The sequence below is a fragment of the Oryctolagus cuniculus genome, chromosome 8 (genome assembly GCF_964237555.1).
Source record: "Oryctolagus cuniculus chromosome 8, mOryCun1.1, whole genome shotgun sequence".
NCBI lineage: Eukaryota > Metazoa > Chordata > Mammalia > Lagomorpha > Leporidae > Oryctolagus > Oryctolagus cuniculus.
This window is the reverse complement of record NC_091439.1, coordinates 143,498,599-143,519,931: the sequence shown is the minus strand read 5'-3', so window position 1 is coordinate 143,519,931 and position 21,333 is coordinate 143,498,599. Positions and strand designations below refer to the sequence as shown.

Here is a 21,333-nt window from a genome sequence, read left to right as displayed (position 1 = left end):
CCTTCATATCCATACACAACTGTCAGTGTTTATTTTGTCACAGAGTTAACATGTTGACTTGAAGTGTATTATTATAGGTGATGACAGCATTTGAAGACCTGGCTGTGTACTTTACGTGGGAAGAATGGCAGAAAATGAACAATGCTCAGAAAATCCTGTACAGAGATGTGATGCTGGAGACCTACAGCAACCTGTCCTCCTTGGGTGAGTGACACTCATCACACACCCAGTGATAACATTTTCTTGCTATTTGACAAATAAGGGAACACTTTATAATGTTTAATATTGGGCAGGATTAGAATGTGAGTCCATGAATAATCTGAATATCTACTATCTAACAAAAGATTCAAATTGGAACATTTGTTGCATAGCTCCTGAACCAAGCTGTAGTCCTTTAAATAACCCAAGATAGTGATTTCACAAAGTCTTACTTTGTTTCCATTAATAGGCACTGCATTACCAAGCCTGACTTGATCTTCAAGTTGGAGCAAGGAGAAGAGCCATGGATGGTGGATGAATGCTTGAATCAGAGCCTTTCAGGTCAGTATGCACATAACAGACAGGGAGGCCAAGGCAGAGTGTGCAGATGTTGACTGGTGTTCTTTCCATGAATTTTTTCTCAAGCCTTACTCCCGATGACAGCTGGTTTTGTGCATCAGACACAGGTATTTAGAGATACCAGTATCTTTCTAACTTTTGTTCTTAGTGAAGATGTTCTTTGATTAAAAAAAAAAAAATCCAGTCATTTTCTGATGTTACTAAGGCTTTTATCTAGGTTTGATACATTCCCCCAATTCTAACTTGTCCTTCTCTACACTTTCATACCTTTTCCTTCATGCACTTATTAGTTCCTTCAGTGCTTGTTAATTAGGCAACATACAGAAACTTATTTTTTTAAGATTAATTTTTCTTTTTTTTTTTTTTTGACAGGCAGAGTGGACAGTGAGAGAGAGAGAGAGAAAGGTCTTCCTTTTGCCATTGGTTCACCCTCCAATGGCCACCATGGCCGGTGTGCTGTGGCTGGCACACCACACTGATCCAAAGCCAGGAGCCAGGTGCTTTTCCTGGTCTCCCATGTGGGTGCAGGGCCCAAGCACTTGGGCCATCCTCCACTGCACTCCTGGGCCACAGCAGAGAGCTGGCCTGGAAGAGGGGCAACCGGGACAAATCCGGCACCGTGACCAGGACTAGAACCTGGTATGCCAGTGCTGTAGGCAGAGGATTAGCCTATTGAGCCGCCACACCAGCCTGTTTCTGTTTTTTTTTTTTTTTTAAAGGTTTATTTATTTATTTGAAAGTCAGAGAGAGAGAAGAAGGAGAGGCAGAGAAAGAGAGGTCTTCCATCCACTGGTTCACTTCCCAATTGACTGTCCTGGCTGGAGCTGTACTGATCTGAAGCTAGGAGCCAGGAGCTTCTTCCAGGTCTCCCACATGGGTACAGGGGTCCAAGGACTTGGGCCATCTTCTACTGCTTTCCCAGGCCATAGCAGAGTGCTGGATCAGAAGTGGAGCAGCTAGGCCTTAAACTGGTGCCCATAAGTGATGTTGGCACTGCAGGTGGTGGCTTTACCTGCTATGCCACAATGCCAGCCCCCGGAAACTTATTTCTAACTCATTGCTCAGATTGAGTTCCCACTCATGATTTTGCCCAGGCTTAGAACTTGCTCAGGACTGAATCAATAAATGGGAACTCTCTCTTAGTCTCTTTCTTTTTTTTCCTCTGTGCCTCTCAAATTAAATTAGTCTGTTGGAAACATTTGAGGAGTGAGCCTACAGTTGGCAAACCTCTTTTTCAGTCTGTCTTTATCTCTCACTCTGTCTCTCTGACTCTCAAGTATCTAAATAAGTAAATGCTAAAAGATGGTCATGTGGCTGGTGCTGTGGTGCAGTGAATTAACACCCTAGCATGAAGCACCACCATCCCATATGGGCACCAGTTCGAGACCCAGTTGCTCCACTTCCAATCCAGCTCTTGGCTATGGCCTGGGAAAGCAGTAGAAGATTATCCAAGTCCTTGGACCCCTGCACCCGAGGGAGACCCAGAAGCAGCTCCTGGCTCCTGGCTTCAGATCAGCACAGTTCTGGCCATTGTGGCCAATTGGGGAGTGAACCATTGGATCAAGACCTTACTCTCTCTTTGCCTGTCCTCTCTCTGTGTAACTCTGACTTTCAAATAAATAAATCTTTAAAAATAAAAGATGGGCATGAGTAAGCCTCTGTGCTGTGACATCAGAAATTATGAAGCTAGGAATGACACTGTGGTGCAGTGTGTTAAAGCTCCAGCCTGCAACACTAGCATTGCATACGGGGGCCAGTTCCAGTCCCAGCTAGTCCTCTTCTAACCCAGCTCTCTGCTAATGCACCTGAGAAAAGAGCAGAGGTTGGCCCAAGTCTTTGGCCCCCTGTACCCATGTGGGAGACAAGAAAGACACTCCTGGCTCCTAACTTCATTTTGGCCCAGCATTGGTTGTTGTGCCCATATGGAGAGTGAACCAGCAGATGGAAGACTTCTCTCTATCTCTCTCTCTATAATTCTAGCTTTCAAATAAATAAAATAAATCTTTTTTTTTTTTTTTTTTTTTTTGACAGGCAGAGTGGACAGTGAGAGAGACAGAGAGAGAAAGGTCTTCCCTTGCCGTTGGTTCACCCTCCAATGGCCGCCGCTGCAGCCGGCGCACCGTGCTGATCCGATGGCAGGAGCCAGGATCCAGGTGCTTCTCCTGGTCTCCCATGGGGTGCAGGGCCCAAGCACCTGGGCCATCCTCCACTGCACTCCCTGGCCATAGCAGAGAGCTGGCCTGGAAGAGGGGCAACCGGGACAGAATCCGGCGCCCCGACCGGGACTAGAACCCGGTGTGCCGGCGCCGCAAGGTGGAGGATTAGCCTATTGAGCCACGGCGCCGGCCCGATAAAATAAATCTTTAAAAAAAGGAAATCATAAACTAAGCATGAACTTATATAAAACATGAAAATAAGTGATCCTAGACTCACCAAGAAAGTAATGAGATTTTGAGACCCAAAGTCAAGTAGCCTCATGGGGTTATGTTGAGTGGCTCAGATTTCTTGAAGGGTGGAGTTTGAAGTATGATTTCTCTCTTATTTTTCAGTATCATTGAGAAATAAGCAAATAAAAAGATAAAAAAAGCATAGGAAATGAAGCTTTCAGTGAAAATAGGAGGCAACTGATCAAAAGCCTCCAGAAATTCAAATTATCACACACGAATGCTTCTAGAAAGAATTTAGAGGAGGTAACCAGCACTGATGATTTCAGAATGAGTTAGAAAACACTTTTCAAAGAAGATGAGCACATCCCAGTTTGCAGAAACAAATTCTTCAAACTGATTGGGAGTGTTTAACTAAAGTGGTATATTGGGAATTTTCTGTTCCTGTTGTACTTCTGAGAAGCTGAAGGTGTTGGGTGTCCTTAGGAATTTGGGGAAGCTGTCATAGAGTAGAGACAAAGTAGTTTTTCATTTGAAAAATCCCACAAATGATGTTTACCTAGGAAGACTGAGCATGAGACACTCAGAGATTCAAATCATACTCTTTAAATGTTGTCCTGCTTAAAGTACAGGCACATTTCACTCTTCTCCACCTGCAAGTAAATGATCAGTGAAACTTTTTCATGTTTATGGTTGAGATATCAGAGAAGCAAAAAGCACACAATTTTTATAAAAATAAACTGGAGAAAAAGCACAGGGAAAAAAATGGTTGCTAGGTAGTGGGTGAATATTTTTATTAAATATTTGTCCATTCTTTAAAATATTTTACAGTTATTTCATCTTTGTGAAAGTCAGAGTGATAGTGAGAGAAGAGAGAGAGAGAAAGAGGTCCTCTATTAGCTCACTTCCCAGATGCCTGCAACACTTACGTCTAACTAGTCTGAAGCCAAAACTCTAGAATCCATCTAGTCTTCCCTGGTTTCTCACAGGTTCCCAGGCACATGAACCATTATCTGGTTCCTTCCAGTTTACATAGGCAGAGAGCTGTACTAAAAGCAGAGTAGCCAGGGCTCAAACTGACACTGTTTTGAGATGCAGGCATCCCACACACCATAGCACAAATGTCATTCTACCATCCTTGACAATTTCCCATAGTAAAAAGGATCATGTTTGAACATTGGGAAACCTCATGGTATATTAATGTATTAAGGAGAAAAACCATATAATGGTCACAAATAAGTACCTCATACTGATTTTGTGAAAATCTTATGCCACTTGGATAACAAGTACCTTCAGTCCCTTTACATGAGTATGCCAGGAGAAACAGTTACATGTGATTCAGTGACATGATTGCTTTTTCTCATTTCAGTGGTCATGAAAAGGGATGACCTGATTAGGATCAACCAGGAAAGTCAGGACAAAAATCTGAATCAGGATTTTATGAAAAATAACAAGACATCAGCTCTCAAGAGAATTGAATTAAGAAAAACACTTAGTTTAAATTCCAGCCGTATTCCAACACTGATTATTAAAAAGGGAACCTATTCACGATTGAAGCCTGAGGAATGCAATAAATGTCAAACTGTGTATCCCCCCAGTGGGCCTAATCAACTACAGGCTGAAGAGAAATTTGATAACACTAAGATACCTGGAAAATCTCTCCAGTTCTGTGAGCCCTTTGGTCAGCATGACAAGATTCACATCATGAAGCAGCCATTTGGACCCACTGGACAAGCAAAAGTCTTCACAAGAAAGATGTATTGTAAATCTGAGAGGGTTCATATGGCAGAAAACTCTAATAAGTCAACTGTCACTTTTGGAAAAGGAACTCAAATAGAAAAAGCTATCCATGACAATTCTAGCCTCAATATGCATCAACAAACTCACACAAGAAAGAAATTTTATAAGTACATTAGGTATGTTGAACCTGTCCTTCAACAGCCACAACTTGCAATAAATCACAGACTAAATACAAGGGGAAAACTCTATAGATGTAAACCTTCTGAAAATTCACTCAGTTTTAATTCACCTTATGAATGTAATGACTGTGGAAAAGCCTTTGGACAAAAGTCAGTCCTAATGAAACATCAGCGAATTCACACAGGGGAGAAACCTCATGAATGTATTGACTGTGGAAAAGCCTTTACACAAAAGTCACACCTCATAAACCATCAGCGAATTCACACAGGGGAGAAACCCCATGAATGTAATTACTGTGGAAAAGCTTTTGGACACAAGTCAGACCTCATGAAACATCAGAGAATTCACACAGGGGAGAAACCTCATGAATGTAATGACTGTGGAAAAGCTTTTGGACACAAGTCAGACCTCATGAAACATCAGAGAATTCACACAGGGGAGAAACCTCATGAATGTAGTGACTGTGGAAAAGCCTTTGGGCGAAAGTCAAACCTCATCATACACCAGCAAATTCATACAGGGGAGAAACCTCATAAATGTAATGACTGTGGAAAAGCCTTTGGACGAAAGTCAAACCTCATCATACATCAGCGAATTCACACAGGGCAGAAACCTCATCAATATAATGAATGTGGAAAAGCCTTTGGACAAAAGTCAGACCTCATAATACACCAGCAAATTCACACAGGGGAGAAACCTCATAAATGTAATGACTGTGGAAAAGCCTTTGGACGAAAGTCAAACCTCATCATACACCGGCAAATTCACACAGGGGAGAAACCTCATAAATGTAATGACTGTGGAAAAGCCTTTGGGCGAACGTCAGTCCTCCTCATACATCAGCGAATTCACACAGGAGAGAAACCTCATCAATGTAATGACTGTGGAAAAGCTTTTGGACACAAGTCAGACCTCATGAAACATCAGAGAATTCACACAGGGGAGAAACCTCATGAATGTAGTGACTGTGGAAAAGCCTTTACACAAAAGTCAAGCCTCATCATGCACCAGCAAATTCACACAGGGGAGAAACGTTATGAATGTAATGACTGTGGAAAAGCCTTTGGACAAAAGTCAGCCCTCCTCATACATCAGCGAATTCACACAGGGCAGAAACCTCATAAATGTAATGACTGTGGAAAAGCCTTTGCACAAAAGTCAAACCTCATCAAACACCAGCGAATTCACACAGGGGAGAAACCTCATAAATGTAATGACTGTGGAAAAGCCTTTGGACAAAAGTCAAACCTCATCATACACCAGAGAATTCACACAGGGGAGAAACCTCATAAATGTAATGACTGTGGAAAAGTCTTTGGACAGAAGTCAGTCCTAAGGAAACATCAGGAAATTCACACAGGGCAGAAACCTCATTAATGTAATGACTGTGCAAAAGCCTTTGGAGAAAAGTCAGACCTCATCATACACCAGCAAATTCACACAGGGGGAAACCTCATAAATGTAATGACTGTAGAAAAGCTTTTGGAGAAAAGTCAGCCTTCCTCATACATAAGTGAATTCACACAGGGGAGAAACCTCATCAATGTAATGACTGTGGAAAAGCCTTTGGACAAAAGACAAACCTCATATCACAGCAGGGAATTCACACAGGGTAGAAAACTCAGGATTGTAATAACTGTGGAAAGCATTTAGCCATAAGCCAACTTTCATCATGCATCAGAGAATTCACACAGGGCAGAAACTTTATGAATGTAATGACTGGAAAAGCCTTTGGACAAAAGTTAAACCTCATAATGCACCAGAGAATGCACACAGTATTGAAACTTCATGAGTGTAATCACTGTGGAAAATCTTAAGTTCCAACTCCAAATGCATCAGAGGATTCACACAGGGAAATAACCTTATAAATGTAATGACTGCCGAAAAGCCTTTTTCTATAAGTTATACTCATATCAAAACAATTCACACAGGGCAGAAACCTTATGAATCTAATAAGTGTGGAAAAGCCTTTATAAATCATATGTTATAAATCATAGCTCATATCACACCAGAGAACTCACACCAGGGAGAAACTTCATGAATGCAATGACTCTAGAAAAGCCCTTGGCAATAAGTTAATAAATATTTAAAAGTTGAGTAACAGTTATTTCAACAGTTATTTGGAATACCATCTTCATGAATTACAGTTATTTGTTTTATAGCTGCTTTTTTGGCCACCCAGGATTCTTTCCCCACATTATTGTAGTGCAAGCCAGTGATGTGACCATAGGCATATCAAGTGACACATGTTCCAGCCATAATAGTGTACCCTGGCTCTGGATAATAAGTGTTGTGTGCAACACAAGGGAATGAGTGTGTGGTGACATATATACCCATGAGAAATTTCAACTTATCTGTGTGCACATCTGGATTAGACTCCACTACCCAAGGTCTATTTGAATATGCAAGTAGATGTCACCACAAACATTATCCTCATTCCTTAAAGGGACAACCTCAAACCCTAAAAGTTGCAACACTCATCTGAATTTTCCTGTATTACTGAGTGCATAATGCCTTTTTCATTCATGATGCCACTTTTCTATGCTTTTTCATTCTATTCCTAATTGCCTTGAGACAAGAACATGGAATGAAGTCTATCCATGTGGTACCCATTGCAATAGAGAAGCAGGAGCATAAATGTAGTATTTTTTTTTAAAGATTTATTTATTTGAAAGTCAGAGTTACACAGAAAGAGCAGAAGCAGAGAGAGAGAATTTTGCATCCAATGGTTCACCCCTAATTGGCCACAATGGCCAGAACTGTGCTGATCCAAAACCAGGAGCTTCCTCCAGATCTCCCATGTAGGTGCAGGGACCCAAGCACTTGGGCCTTCTCCTATTTCCCAGGCCATAGCAGATTACTAGATTGGAAGTGGAACAGCTGGGTCTCGAATCAGCACTCATATGGGATGCCAGCATTTCAGGTCAGGGCATTAATCTGCTGTGACACAGTGCTGGCCCCTGTAGTACACTTTTGTATTAATTTAACTTATAATTTTTTATAACCTTTTTTTGTTGCATTATTCCCTGCTCCTGCAGGTGGCCCTCATTTTTATTGCAATTGTGTGTTTTTATTCCTTCCAATTTACAAAGTCCTTTCTGGATTAATATAAATCTGATTTACATTCAGTTCCTCAGGATACTCTCAGGAGGAACACTTTTCCTAGGTTGCTTGGCTATCCCATGATAACAGGGCTACAAATGCTATGATGCATCTAGCTGCAGTAACTCTTTTATTTCCCATCTAGATATTAGCTGTGCAACTAATCCATTCCAGCTCCATTACTACCCATAAGAAATAGCTCTTCATCCCTGTTTAAGTCCCCACAGCTTCTTACAAGTGTTCATCAAATTACATCTTATTATAAACAGATTTAACAGAAAATGAATGATGTAGCCACTGGTAGTTTCAGTGAGGTTGAATGATTTGCTGGACTGCTGTTTTGTCTGGGTCATCTGTCATATTACTTAGAACTAATTTTTCACAATATTGCTTGCCTGAGCACTTTTTCCTATGCTCCCAGCTAAACAGGCATTTGAAGACTAGTTTTACTGTTAATTCTCACTAAGGACAGAGGTCCCACATTGAGAGCACACATCCTTATGTGGTCCTTGGGACATAGTGAATATTATACCCACTTGATTTAGTACTCAGGCACTGGTCTCCATTGAAGAGAAGAACTGAGCTGAACAGAATATAACTCCCTTCTGATTAAAAAAAGACATTTACTATGCCAAACCTGGGTGTGTCACCTTAGGCATACCCTTTACCCTTGAAAACTGAACAGAGCTCTCTGGCCACACCCACTACAAGCCTCTAGAGATTCAGTGAAAGCAGAAAGTCCATTTATCTACAGTTATAATACAATGATAAAAACTGCCAGAAAAAAAAAAAAAAGACGAGTATTTCCACAAATGCCAAATGCAAGAATCCAAGAAGCAAGAATAAGGAAAACATCATCATGTTCCCAAAAGAACATGACATTTCAATACTAGGTCATGAAGATGATGAGAGAAGAAATGCAAGAAATAGAACTCAAAAATTTGGTCATAAGATTACATAGAAGTAATCAAAAGCAAATGCACAAACTACTGAAATCCATGAAGGACATGAAAGAAAATCTCTCCCATGAAGTAAAAATTATCAGGAGGAATCAAGATGAAATGAAGAATTCAACAGAACATGAAACTGAGATATTAAAAAGAAATCAAAATGAAATGAAGAATTCAATACAACAAGTGAAAAATGCAATGGAGAGCCTTAAAAATAGAATCAGTGAGGCAGAAGAGAGAATACCAGACTTAGTAGACAGAGTACAGGAAAGTATACAGTCAAACCAAACACAAGAACAGGAGATTAGAAATCTAAAAAAGACTGTTGGGAATCTACAGGATACTATAAAAAAAATAAGACCAACATTCTCGTTCTAGAAGTTGCTGCAGGCATGGTGAGAGAGAAAAGATTAGAAGGCATTTTTAGTGAAATACTAGCAGAAAACTTTCTGGGTTTGGAAAAAGAAAGAGACATCCAAGTACAGGAAGCACACAGAACTTTGAATAGACATGATCAGAAAACATCCTTGCCATGACACATTGTAATCAAACTGCCACAGTGAAACAAAAAGAGAAGATTCTAAAATGCATAAGAGAGAAACATCAGATTACTCTCAGAGGATCTCCAATTAGACTCACAGCAGACTTCTCATCAGAAACCCTGCAGGCTAAGAGAAAATGGCAAAATCTAGCCCAAGTCCTAAGAGAATAAAGCTGTCATCCCAGATTATTATACCCTGCAAAGCTCTCATTTGTGAATGAAGGTGAAATAAAGACCTTTCATAACAAACAGAAATTGAAAGAATTTGCCACCACTTGTCCAGACCAGCACGATTTCTTCTTTTTTATTCCACTGTGGCAGATTTTATTTTTGTACTATGACTCTGTAGATAAGTGGACTTTCTGCTTTCACTGAATCTCTGGAGGCTTGTAGTGGGTGTGGCCAGAGAACTCTGTTCAGTCTCTGGGGTTAAGGGTGTACCTCAGGTGACACACCCAAATTTGACATGTTAAGTCTTATTTCTCCTTTTTTTAATCACAAGGGAAGTATATTCTGCTCAGTTGGGCTCTTCTCGATGGAGACCAGTGCCTGAGTACTAGCCCCAGTGGGTATAATATTTGCTCTGTCCAAAGAACCACACAAAGGATCTGTGTAGTCCTCAGTATAAGTTCAGATTCTCCAGAAATGTCTCTCATCAGGTAACCAGGAACCCCCAAGCTTGTGGCCTCTCCCACTGAGAGTGCTCAAAGTCCCAGCCACACCGCGAGTCTTCCCACACACCCTCAGTTTTTTATTTTTTCACAGTCTTGCTTCAGAAGTTTCACACAGTCACAAGTTCCTGGCTTCCTGTTATTTCTCCCTACCAGCATCAGGAGTCTCCACTCGGCTGCTTGCCTTGTGCAGACACAAGCTGGCACAGATGTGATGTATGTCCAAAATGGCTCCTGCTCTATCAGCTTGCATGCCTTTGTGAGGTGATTGGAGAGAGAGAAATGTGTCTGTACTGTCCCTTTTTTTTCTCTCCTCTAGTTTGGCTGGCACACTTTCCCTTGGAGATTTAAGCCTCATTCCCTCTAGGTTCCTGCCACATTTTTGCCAGTGGCTCAGGCTACTGTGGTCTTGTCTCACCTCACTTTCCAGTTCTGGTGCATAGGCTCTCAGCTGTTGGAGTCATGAGCCGTGGGCCCCATGCCCTCCATGTGGGTCCACCGTGTCCCTCTCATGTCAGTAGAATTTCCTCTGTCATTTTTTCCCTAACTCTTCCCTGAGACTACTCTATTTCCACTTTTTAAAAACTATCTTCTCCTGGGCTAGAGCAGTAAGCTTCCTCCCTACTCTACCATCCAATTATTAGCCCATCTCTATGATTATGACTGTTTCTTCCAAATTACTAATTTATACACCATATAATCAAAATTAAATGCCTTCCATGGAATGCATATTTATGTTGTCATTTACTACTATCACCTAATGTGTAATGAATAACCCGATTTGTGACATTCCTAACACAGGGATATGATGGGTACCATGGTTTGATTTATAATTGTGTGGTCCTCAACTCACTCTAAATGCTGGAAGTTGTCCAAGCAACTGTCATGTGTATAGGATTTGAGGACATTGCAGTGCCAGCTCCATCATGGTCATCAGCATAGGATACATTCTTAATGTTTCTAGATGCTCCTGGAACTGTAAATTATTTTCTGATTGTGGAAATTTTCCAAACAGCAAATCTGTATCATACTGTAATTTTTCCAGTTTATTCTGGACTGTTTTTTCACCAAATATTCATCCACATATTTATTTTTTAATTATGGCTCACATTAAAATACTCATTGTTACTAAGGGCAAGGCCAAGTTTTAACTTCCATGTGCATCAGGTTTCTATTTTTTATTTTGTCTTTCATTTTATTAATTTCATCTGAGTATGTCAATATCCACATGGAAAGCAATCTTAGCACTGCCAAGGTATGATGATTCTTTTGGGCACTTATATTTTCATATGATGAGTGCACTAAATAATGTTCAAGTTGTCTTAGCAACCTCCATCTTTATGGCCTATCAAATAATTTTAGAACATTACATTCTTTTACACTTTCAAGGACACTTTTTTATAGCTTCCTTATATTTCGAGAATCAAAATTGTCATTCTCTTTAAAATTTCCATGCATTGGATCAAGACAATTTTATCTTGGTTTTAAAATTACTGAATTCAATGGCATAAGCTTTCTTTGATTTAAGAGAGCACACATTTTCTGTATTTAAATGTGTGTTTTGGGCTATTTTTATTAATATCTCTTACATCTCCTTGTAACCTTATTCCTGCTTCTACTAAATTTACCATTTGTACACACAACTGTCAATATATTGAAATGAATACATTTCTCTTTTTCATGTTGATTCAAATTTATTATTACCACCTCAATCAATAATAACCTAGTTTGTGCCAATTCTAGTGCAGGGAACTTCAGGCTACCATGATTTACTTTAACATTGTAAGGCCATCAAATTCTGGAAGATGTCCAAATTTTATTTTCACAGTATATGAGAACAATTTAGGGCCAGTTCCATCACTCATTAGCAGGAGATTTCATTCTTAGCCTTACAGACATCCATGGAACTTGAAATTAACCTTTAATTATGAAAATTTAAGTAAATTTTTAAATTCACTGGAGTCACTCTTTTGCACAAATATTTTATTCTAGGCCAATCCTAGCTCTGTGAATCTGTGGCCATGGTGATTTCACTTTTACTGTAAGATCATCATCACCCCCAACATTCTGTAAGTTGCCCTGGAAACTGTCAGGTACACAGTGTCTCAGGGCCATTTTAGCCAAGGTAATAATTCTTTCTCCTCAATGTAATATATATATATATATATATATGAATATATGTAACATATATAACATACATATATTTTATACATAGATAAATTTTCATCTGTGTGTCTAGATACTAGTATATTTCTGAAAATTATGTGGGAAAATAGTGGGATCTTAATGTGATTTTTATCCCAGAATCATGTATGTTTATTTAATTTTAGAGGTTGGTAGACTTGGAGACACAGAGAAACAGAGATTATGAGCTACAACTTGGTGGCTTACTCTTCATTCTTGTAATGATCAGAAACTGGATTATTACAGAAATCTGAGCTATTCTTTTCTGATGATAAATACATTATAAAAATTTCAAAATGTTGCTCTCTATATATTTATATTACAAATTATATATATGTACATTTATATTGTAATGTCAAACACAAACACACATATGCATTATTTATATATAAACACCTTTAAAATTCTTGTTATTGGTATAAAATTTTTGAATTTTAAATATTTACTTCTAGAATTTTATTTAATATAAGTTTGATATATTTCATATATACAGACTAATGAATGTAAGTGACACTTCCCCTGATACCCTCCCTCCCACACACACGCCAACCCTTTCTCCTCTTCCCTCTCACATTCCCACCTAACTTTTACAAAATCTGTTTTGTTTACTTAATGATTGTATAGTTAACCCTACACTAAGTAAGAGTTCAACAAGTCAGCAAATAGTATGAAGAAAAAAAAATAAATTAAAAAAAATCACTGTTCCTCAGTGGAAGAGACAAGTGCTCTAAACAATCATCAAATCTCAAAATGTGTATATAACTCCAATACATTACATTTTAGGTACTCTATTAGCTACCTCAGATCAGGGCAAACATGATATCTGTCTTTCAGGGACTCGTTTATTTTACTAAGTATAATGGTTTCCAGTTTCATCTATCTTGTTGCAAAAGACAGGGTTTCTTTTTCTTTCTTTTTTAATAACTTAGTAGTATGCCATAGTGTGTATATACCATAATTTTCTTATCAAGTCAACAATTGATTGATATCTGGATTGTTCCCAGATCTCAGCTATTGTGAATTGTGCTGCGATGAACATGAGGTTATAGATAACTCTTGCATATGCTAATTTCTTTTGGTTTGGGTAAATTCCAAGGAGTGGGATGGCTGGATCAAATGGTAGGTCTATAATCAGATTTGTAAGATAGCTCCATATGGTCTTTCACAGTGGCTTGCACCAGTTTACATTCCCACCAACAGTGGACCAGAGAAACTTTTTTCCACATCCTCATCAGTTTTGTCATTTGTTGATTTCTTTTTTTTTTTTTTTGACAGGCAGAGTTAGGCAGTGAGAGAGAAAGAGACAGAGAGAAAGTCTTCCTTCCATTGGTTCACCCCCCAAATGGCCCCTACGGTTGGTGCGCTGCAGCCAGCATGCTGCGCTGATCTGAAACCAGGAGCCAGGTGCTTCCTCCTGGCCTCCCATGCGGGTGCTATTCTTTCTTCCCTAGTTCTGACTCTTAAAACTGTTCCAAATTATGGGATTTGATTCAATGCACCAGGTCTTAAATTTAAGGTTTTATTTCTGACTTTTGAAGAACCAAAGAGACAGATTTTGTGTTATTTTAAAGTAATCTATTATGTTCTCTTAATGCCTCTTAAATTCTAATTGTTTAAAACAACTGAGGTTTTTTTTTTTTTTTTTTTTTTTTTTTTTTTTTTTTTTTTTTTTTTTTGACAGGCAGAGTGGACAGTGAGAGAGAGAGAGAGAAAGGTCTTCCTTTGCCGTTGGTTCACCCTCCAATGGCTGCCGCGGCCAGCGCGCTGTGGCCGGTGCACCGTGCTGATCTGATGGCAGGAGCCAGGAGCCAGGTGCTTTTCCTGGTCTCCCATGGGGTGTAGGGCCCAAGCACTTGGTCCATCCTCCACTGCACTCCCTGGCCACAGCAGAGGGCTGGCCTGGAAGAGGGGCAACCAGGACAGAATTTGGCACCCCGACCGGGACTAGAACCCGGTGTGCCGGTGCCGCTAGGTGGAGGATTAGCCTAGCGATCAGCGGCGCCGGCCTTAAAACAACTGAGTTTTAAAGGAGTTATGATTTGATCAAATCTGGTCTATACTCTGTCATGATGTTAAGGGATCTTATTTCAACCAGATATTTTAAGCCTTCTTGTCATCTTTTACAGGCATTCAAAAAAATCAAAGTTCCAAAGAATTTGGACTTTGATATTTCCAGTTAGGTTCCTGGAAATGTCAAAGGATATATATCTCTCATCTTGGAGAGACACCAGCTAATCAATCAGGCTATTTGGGTTATATTACAGGTATTGTTAAAATGTGAAGTCATGCTAAATTTTAAGTTTCAATAATGTAAAAATGCCACTGATACAAATGTCTGAAAGTTAAAAAGTCTAATGATCTTGTGTTACTGGACATGACGGTTATCTTAATGAGAAAGGCCCAGAGGCCTAAAAGAATTAAATGTTTTTTAAAATCTTACAGGTGCTTTTGAAAATACTGTGTAAAGTAAGCAAATGCCTCTTGTTGGTTAATAGTTTATCATTTTAAACATAGCTATTTAAAGTCTTTTCTCATCCACAGTTTTGTATATCAGATTTGGCTGCTCTAAACTAAAACATTGTTGGTTCTGTGTTTAGCTGCCCTCCTATAGATTCTGATGGATTTTTTCCAGCCACTTCTATTGAATTCAGTAGTTTTGAATTGTTATGTAAACAGATGAAGTGAATAATGCACTACAGGTTCCAACTGGAAGAAAGTATGGTTAATCAAGTTTACCAAGAACAGAAAGTAATTTTAATTGGTTGGTAATAAAAAAAAAACAGCTAAAGATTTTAGGAAACTATTACTAAAACTTCTTTATTGTTCTACCTTGTATGTTGTGTTATGTGTGTGTTCATATTGTATGTCTACATGGGAACATTTATTTTGAGCTCTGTCTTAATTGGTTTATAAAGGAAAGATTGCTCATAAATTTAATAGCTAAAATTAATTGAAGATACATTTGATTCATGTGACCTGAATCTCTTTGTCAGATGTTTTAAATTTGTTGATAGAAAGAAACTAAAAAATGTTTTATGTTTCTGTTTGCTGTTTAAACAAGCCACATCATGTTAGATATTTAAGATATATTTAAATACATGTATTCTTAAAATTTATAGAAGGCATTGTACCTACAGTAAATATTTTATAAGCTATTATTTAATGGTTAAAACCACTTGCTAAGATTCCATTTGACATTGTCAGTGGGCATTCTGGCAAGCCTGACTTGCTCCCACATTTCTCTATTCTCTTTAAGATGGGACACTGACTCTGTCTTGAGGGATTCCTCAAGATGTAGTTTGATTTTTACATCTTATGAAAGGAGTGACTAACATATTCTGTGTAAAAACATAGCCAAGATGAGAGCTTAAATCATAATTTCACAGCTGGACTTACTTCACCATGGGATCCCAAATCCCCTTGGACTAGATGGTGAAAATGATACCTTAAGTTTTAACATATTTATATATATATGAGTAAGTTTAAAAGTGACTGTATTTGATTGCATTAAGTTTTAAATTGGTCATATAGGAGGCACTAATTGTTAAAGTGATCATATCAATAGAATTAATAGAATTAAAGAGAAGTAAATGCTTCAACATGGGAAGCAGTCCATACAGCAGACTCATAGAATGGTAATTGCTCTAAGTAGCGCTCAATGACCTCAGAGTCATCCCTAAATGCATTCTGGTCTGGCTAAAAAGCCCACAAGAGCATTTCAGGTGTGGAAAGTTACGAGTGGTTAGAAACAAATAGCGGACAATCAGGGAAAAAATGGAGTGACTCTGGTCAGGCCATAGCTCATTTGCACTTGAAAATCAGTAAAACAGCCTGAGGATCTGCAGCACCTCCTGCATGGACCCAGAGGCCCCTCTGACTTTGACCACCTTGACCTCAGCATGACCCCAGCATGGCTCCCCATTCTCTGTTAGAGGAAACTGGGTTGCCAGCATCACTGCAGAGAACAAGGACAGTCCCACAGTGACAGAGGTGGAGCCTGGAGCTGGAGTCTCTACAAGGGGCAAGGACCCATGGCAGTGTGGCCAGGAGTTCCCCATGTCTCACAGAGGACAGTGAGTGTGCCTCTGGTGGACTTCCTGTTGCAGGCAGAGGATTGCTCACTTCAGAACTGGTTAGTACGTGAATCATGCTGGCTGTGAGGCCTTAGCTCCATGCAAAACTTGGCTCATGCCTTGGCTGCCTAGAATTAATCTCAGACATGGCCAAGCAGGCCCCACAGCACTGCTCAGCCAATCATCAGATAGCAGGGAGATACCTAAAGTTTCAGGTGTCTTTTCAAGCACTTAAGGTAATTGATAATATCCTGAGACCCTGCAGTTTGGCACATACACCCTAGTGGCTCAGACCCTATACTTTAGCCAATCATTTTAAAGGGCATCAACCCCAAAAGCCATCCCTCCACCTTTAATAGGTCCATTCCTGCCGCTGGATGCGCTAATCAATTTTAAGAGATGTTCTTTGAATTTCCCGTGGAATGAGATGATTTGCTGAATGGTGCTATAATGTATAGATTGTCTCTGAAAACCCTATAAAAACCCCATTAACTGAAGTTGGGGCTTTCAACCAGACCCGTGGCATCAGTGATAGTTGAGCGCCCAAGCCCAGACCTGCAATAAAACTCTCATGTGTTTTACAACAGCATAGGCTCCTGGTGGTCTTTGGGGACAATCTAAGTGGGCATAACATATCATACAAAAAATTTTATTGCTAAAGGAAATGAGCTCACAAATCACGTGGGCCATTAGTATTGAATACCACATCCTGTTTCAACAGCCTGAACATGCAGATGAATATCTGTGAGATGGGATAACTTCAGTCAAAGTAAAGTTAAGTTTCAAGATAAAGTCTGGGACCTGGCACTGTGGTGTAGTGGCCTAAGCCTCTGCCTACAGTGCCGTAATCCCATGTGGGCTCCAGTTCGAGTTCCTGCTGCTCCAGCACTTCTCATCCAGCTCTCTCCTTTGGCCTGGGAAAGCAGTGGAAGATGGCCCAAGTCCTTGGGCCCCTGCACCCAGGTGGCAGACTCGGAGTGAAGCTCCTGGCTTTGGATTCTCCCAGTTCTGGCCATTTGGGGAGTGACCAGCAGATGGAAGATCTTTCTCTCGGTCTCTCTTTTTCTCTGTCTGTAACTCTACCTGTCAAATAAATAAATAAAATCTTTAAAAAGAAAAGATAAAGTCTGCCTGATTTTTTTTTTTTTTGGACAGGCAGAGTTAGACAGTGAGAGAGAGAGAGACAGAGAGAAAGGACTTCCTTCCATTGGTTCACCCCCCAAATGACCACTACAGCCAGTGCACTGCTCCAATCCAAAGCCAGGAGCCAGGTGCTTCCTCCTGGTCTCCCATGCGGGTGCAGGGCCCAAACACTTGGGCATCCTCCACTGCCTTCCGTGGCCACAGCAGAGAGCTGGACTGGAAGAGGAGCAACCGGGACAGAACCGGCACCCCACCTGGGACTAGAACCCAGTGTGCTGGTGCCACAGGCAGAGGATCAGCCCAGTGAGCCATGGTGTCAGCCTGAGTAGTAGTTTTACCATTAATTCACATAGTACAACACATTCAGGACAGAGATCCTACATGCGAAGCAGGTGCACAGTGATTCCCATTATTGATTTACAATTGACAGTCATTTATGATGTCAGTAATCACCCAAGGCTCTTATCTCGAGCTGCCAAGGCTATGGAAGCCTCTTGAGTTCACAAATTCCGACCTTATTTAGATAAGGCCATAATCAAAGTGGAAGTTCTCTCCTCCCTTCGGAGAATGGTATCTCCTTTGATGGCCCATTCTTTCTGCTGGGATCTCACTCACAGAGATCTTTCATTTAGCAACCTGGTTATTTTTAAAGTAACAAGCTGATATAAGTGCATATGAAAATGCAAAGAATCTAGGATAGCCAAAATAACTCTGAAAAAATAATAAAATCAAAGGGATGATTTTTAAGTGTTATAAATTTATACTAAAGTGTGCTGTTGTCGTACAGAAAGCCAGATGACTGGAACACAAAAGAGGTTCCAGAGAAGATCCAAACACAAACAGTGAACAGGTTTTCTACAGAGGCACTATTGCAGTGCAGGGGAGAAAGTATAGCCTTTTCAACACAAGGTGTTAGCACAATGAGATACTAATTTCCAATAAAATAGCTTCTATTTACAAAATTGAAAAGAAAATATGCCACAGAGCTAACTGTAGTACTGAAAACTACAATATTCCAGAAAAAAAATCATAGAAGAAATTTTTTTTTTTACTTTGTTAGGCAAAGATTTCCTAGATACAAGAAAAAATTAAAATATATAATTGAGTACAGGGATAATTTATACTTAATCAAAGTCTAAAACTTCTTTTCTTCAAGACTTGTTTATTTATTTGAAAGGCAAAATTACAGAGTGGCAGATGCAGAGAGAGAGAGAGAGAGAGAGAGAGAGATCGTCCATCTGCTGGTTCACTCCCCAGATGGCCACAATGACCAGAGCTGGGCTGATCTGAAGTCAGGAGCCAATAGATTCTTCTAGATTTCCCATGTGGGTGCAGGAACCCAAGCATTTGGGCCATCTTCTACTGCTTGCCCTGGCTATAACAGTGAGCTTGATCAGAAGTGGAGCAGCCAGGACTCAAAGTCATACCCATATGGAATGCCGGCACTGCAGGCAGCAGCTTTACCCATTATGCCATAGCATGGCCCCAAAAATTCTTTTCAAAATACTGTTTAATGAATGAAAGTCAAAGCAAAAAATCCTTGAAAAATATAGTATGAGACCAGCTCTGTGGCATAGTGGGTAAAGCTTCTGCCTAGAGTACCAGCATCCCATATATGCACCAGTTTGAGTACCAATTACCCAACTTCTGATTCAGCTCTCTGCTATAGCCTGGGAAAACAGTAGTAGATGGCCCAAATCCTTGGGCCCCTGCACCCTCATGGGAGATCTGGAGGAAATGCTTGGCTCCTGGCTTTGGATGGGCACAGTTCTGGCCATTGCAGCCAACTGGGGAGTGAATTAGCAGTTGGAAGACCTATCTCTCTCTGCCTCTCCTTCTCTCTCTCTGTAACTCTGACTTTCAAGTAAATAAATAAATCTTTTTAAAAAAAGAAAAAGGAAAAATGTACCTGATAAATTAAATTTTATAGTGCAATACATAAGATGCCAACAAAACAATGCTTAATTCTAAAATAGTAAGCATGTTAGAAATAGTTCACCACAGAAGACAGGAGAGGGAGCTGTTGTTTAATAATGGGTTGAGCCATCTCCTACAATACTGGGATTCTATATGAGTGCTGATTTGAATTCTGGCTGCTACACTTCCAAACCAGTTATGTTCATGCTCCTGGGAAAGCAGCAGTGGATTCCACACATATTCTGACCCCTGGCACATATGTGGGAGATTGATATGCAGTGACCCTCACCAGGTAATCAGTGAGCCCTGAGTACATGCAACTTCCCACAGTGACTGCCCAAAGTCCCAGCCACACCCTGAGCCCTCCCACACAGCATCAGTGTTCTCACAGTCCCAGCACACAAGCCTCCCACAGTCATGAGCACCCAGCCCCCCATCAGTTCTCCCCACCAAATTCAAGTTTCTCTGCTCTGCTGTTTGCTGGGTCTACAGACACTGGTGCACCTATTACATATGTCCAAAATGATGCCTGCTCTCTATCAGCTTGTTACAAAATGCCAGTTTCAGGGTGGTCAGGGAGAGAGAAACACGGCAGGTACACTGTCCTACCTAGGACTCCTAGCTGGATTCCCACCAGGATCTTTCTGCAACTTTATCACCAGTGGCTTGGGTTGCTCCAGTCTGGTCTTACTTCCTGAACTGCTGCTGAGGTTCTTGGCTGCTGGGTTTCTGAGCTGTGCATGTCCACACCCTGCACATGGTCCACAGTGTCCCTTTAATTTGTGTGGAGTTTCCTCTGCCATTTTTTCCCTAACTCTTCCTTGAGACTGTACTCTCTCCACTTTTTTCATACTATCTTCTACAACAGTAAGCTCCCTCTATTCCTCCATCTTAATCCAATCCTTGATTTATTTTTTCTCAAGAAATTCATCAATAGGCTTTTACTCATCGGTTCAATTGTTTATTATTGGGTTCAACAAATACTTATTGAACAACCAAAGCATGTCCATAATAGTCACAGTGGAAAGAAACATGGCTTTTAAATTTTAAAATTTTATAATAAAAATGATAATCTGTGATAGATTGCCAATATTTTATTTTCTAAAGTACATATACCAAGTCTTCTCATTTTTCCTAGAGTATAAACAACTATTATACAGCACCCTGAAAAATCATAGCCGTTTATGATAACAGGGTCAATGACAGTGTCATATATATAATGCTAAGGAATGGCTAAATTTCATCTTTCAAATTGCTTTTATTGGATGCATGCTTGTGAGAACACTATTAGAAAGGCTTCACCCTAAGCTCATTTTCCCGACCACACCTCCCTCCCTACAAACTGCCCTCTCTAACTTGGATTCTGTATCATCTTCACTCTATGAAAAAGAATGCACCTGCCAACTAATGTGAAGAGCAAATCACTTCATCTCCTGTTTAGATGCTGCTTTTTGGACACTTGTGTGCTTCTACCTCCAAAAACAGCCACTCTGTCATTCAACAGTCACTGTTATGTCCTTCAACAAACAGGCACTAAAAAAAAGCCAAGAGCAATCCCACACTTCATGGGTTTTGTGTCTTCCCAGAGCCTGTAGATTAAAATTCTCATGGCTAAGGTCACCAAGGAGTTGGATCAAGACAGACAGCATAGAGTTTCCTATTAAAACAAAAAGGTCAGGTCTTCCTCTAACACATTTGTGTTAGCCAATTAAAATTTATTAGATTATTAGATCAGCTACTTACTACATTAGGACAAAGAGATAACATAGCACCATGGAACGAATAAGAAAATCAACCTAGGGTGCTGCTATGTTTTCCTTTTTTCATGGAGGCAGCTGGCAGTTTGAGGAAGAAAAGAGTTTGGACGAGAGTGCAAGCTCTGAGCCAGCA

At 40.1% G+C, this 21,333-nt stretch overlaps 1 protein-coding gene across 1 annotated transcript; it reads left to right on the top strand.

Moving 5' to 3' along the window:
- The first annotated feature begins 525 nt into the window (after nt 1-525).
- Nucleotides 526-13,956, top strand: LOC127482630 (zinc finger protein 271-like). Its single transcript, XM_051836789.2, has 2 exons — nt 526-665; nt 4,312-13,956. Exons 1-2 carry the CDS (start codon nt 587-589, stop codon nt 6,237-6,239), a joined length of 2,007 nt encoding a protein of 668 aa, XP_051692749.2. The 5' UTR covers nt 526-586; the 3' UTR covers nt 6,240-13,956.
- The last annotated feature ends 7,377 nt before the right edge of the window (nt 13,957-21,333 follow it).

Coding starts and splice junctions, on each gene's coding strand:
- LOC127482630 (XM_051836789.2), top strand. CDS start 587: ATGTTGACTGGTGTTCTTTCCATGAATTTTTTCTCAAGCCTTACTCCC. Junction 666..4,311: donor GTTTTGTGCATCAGACACAG/GTATTTAGAGAT, acceptor TTCTCATTTCAG/TGGTCATGAAAAGGGATGAC.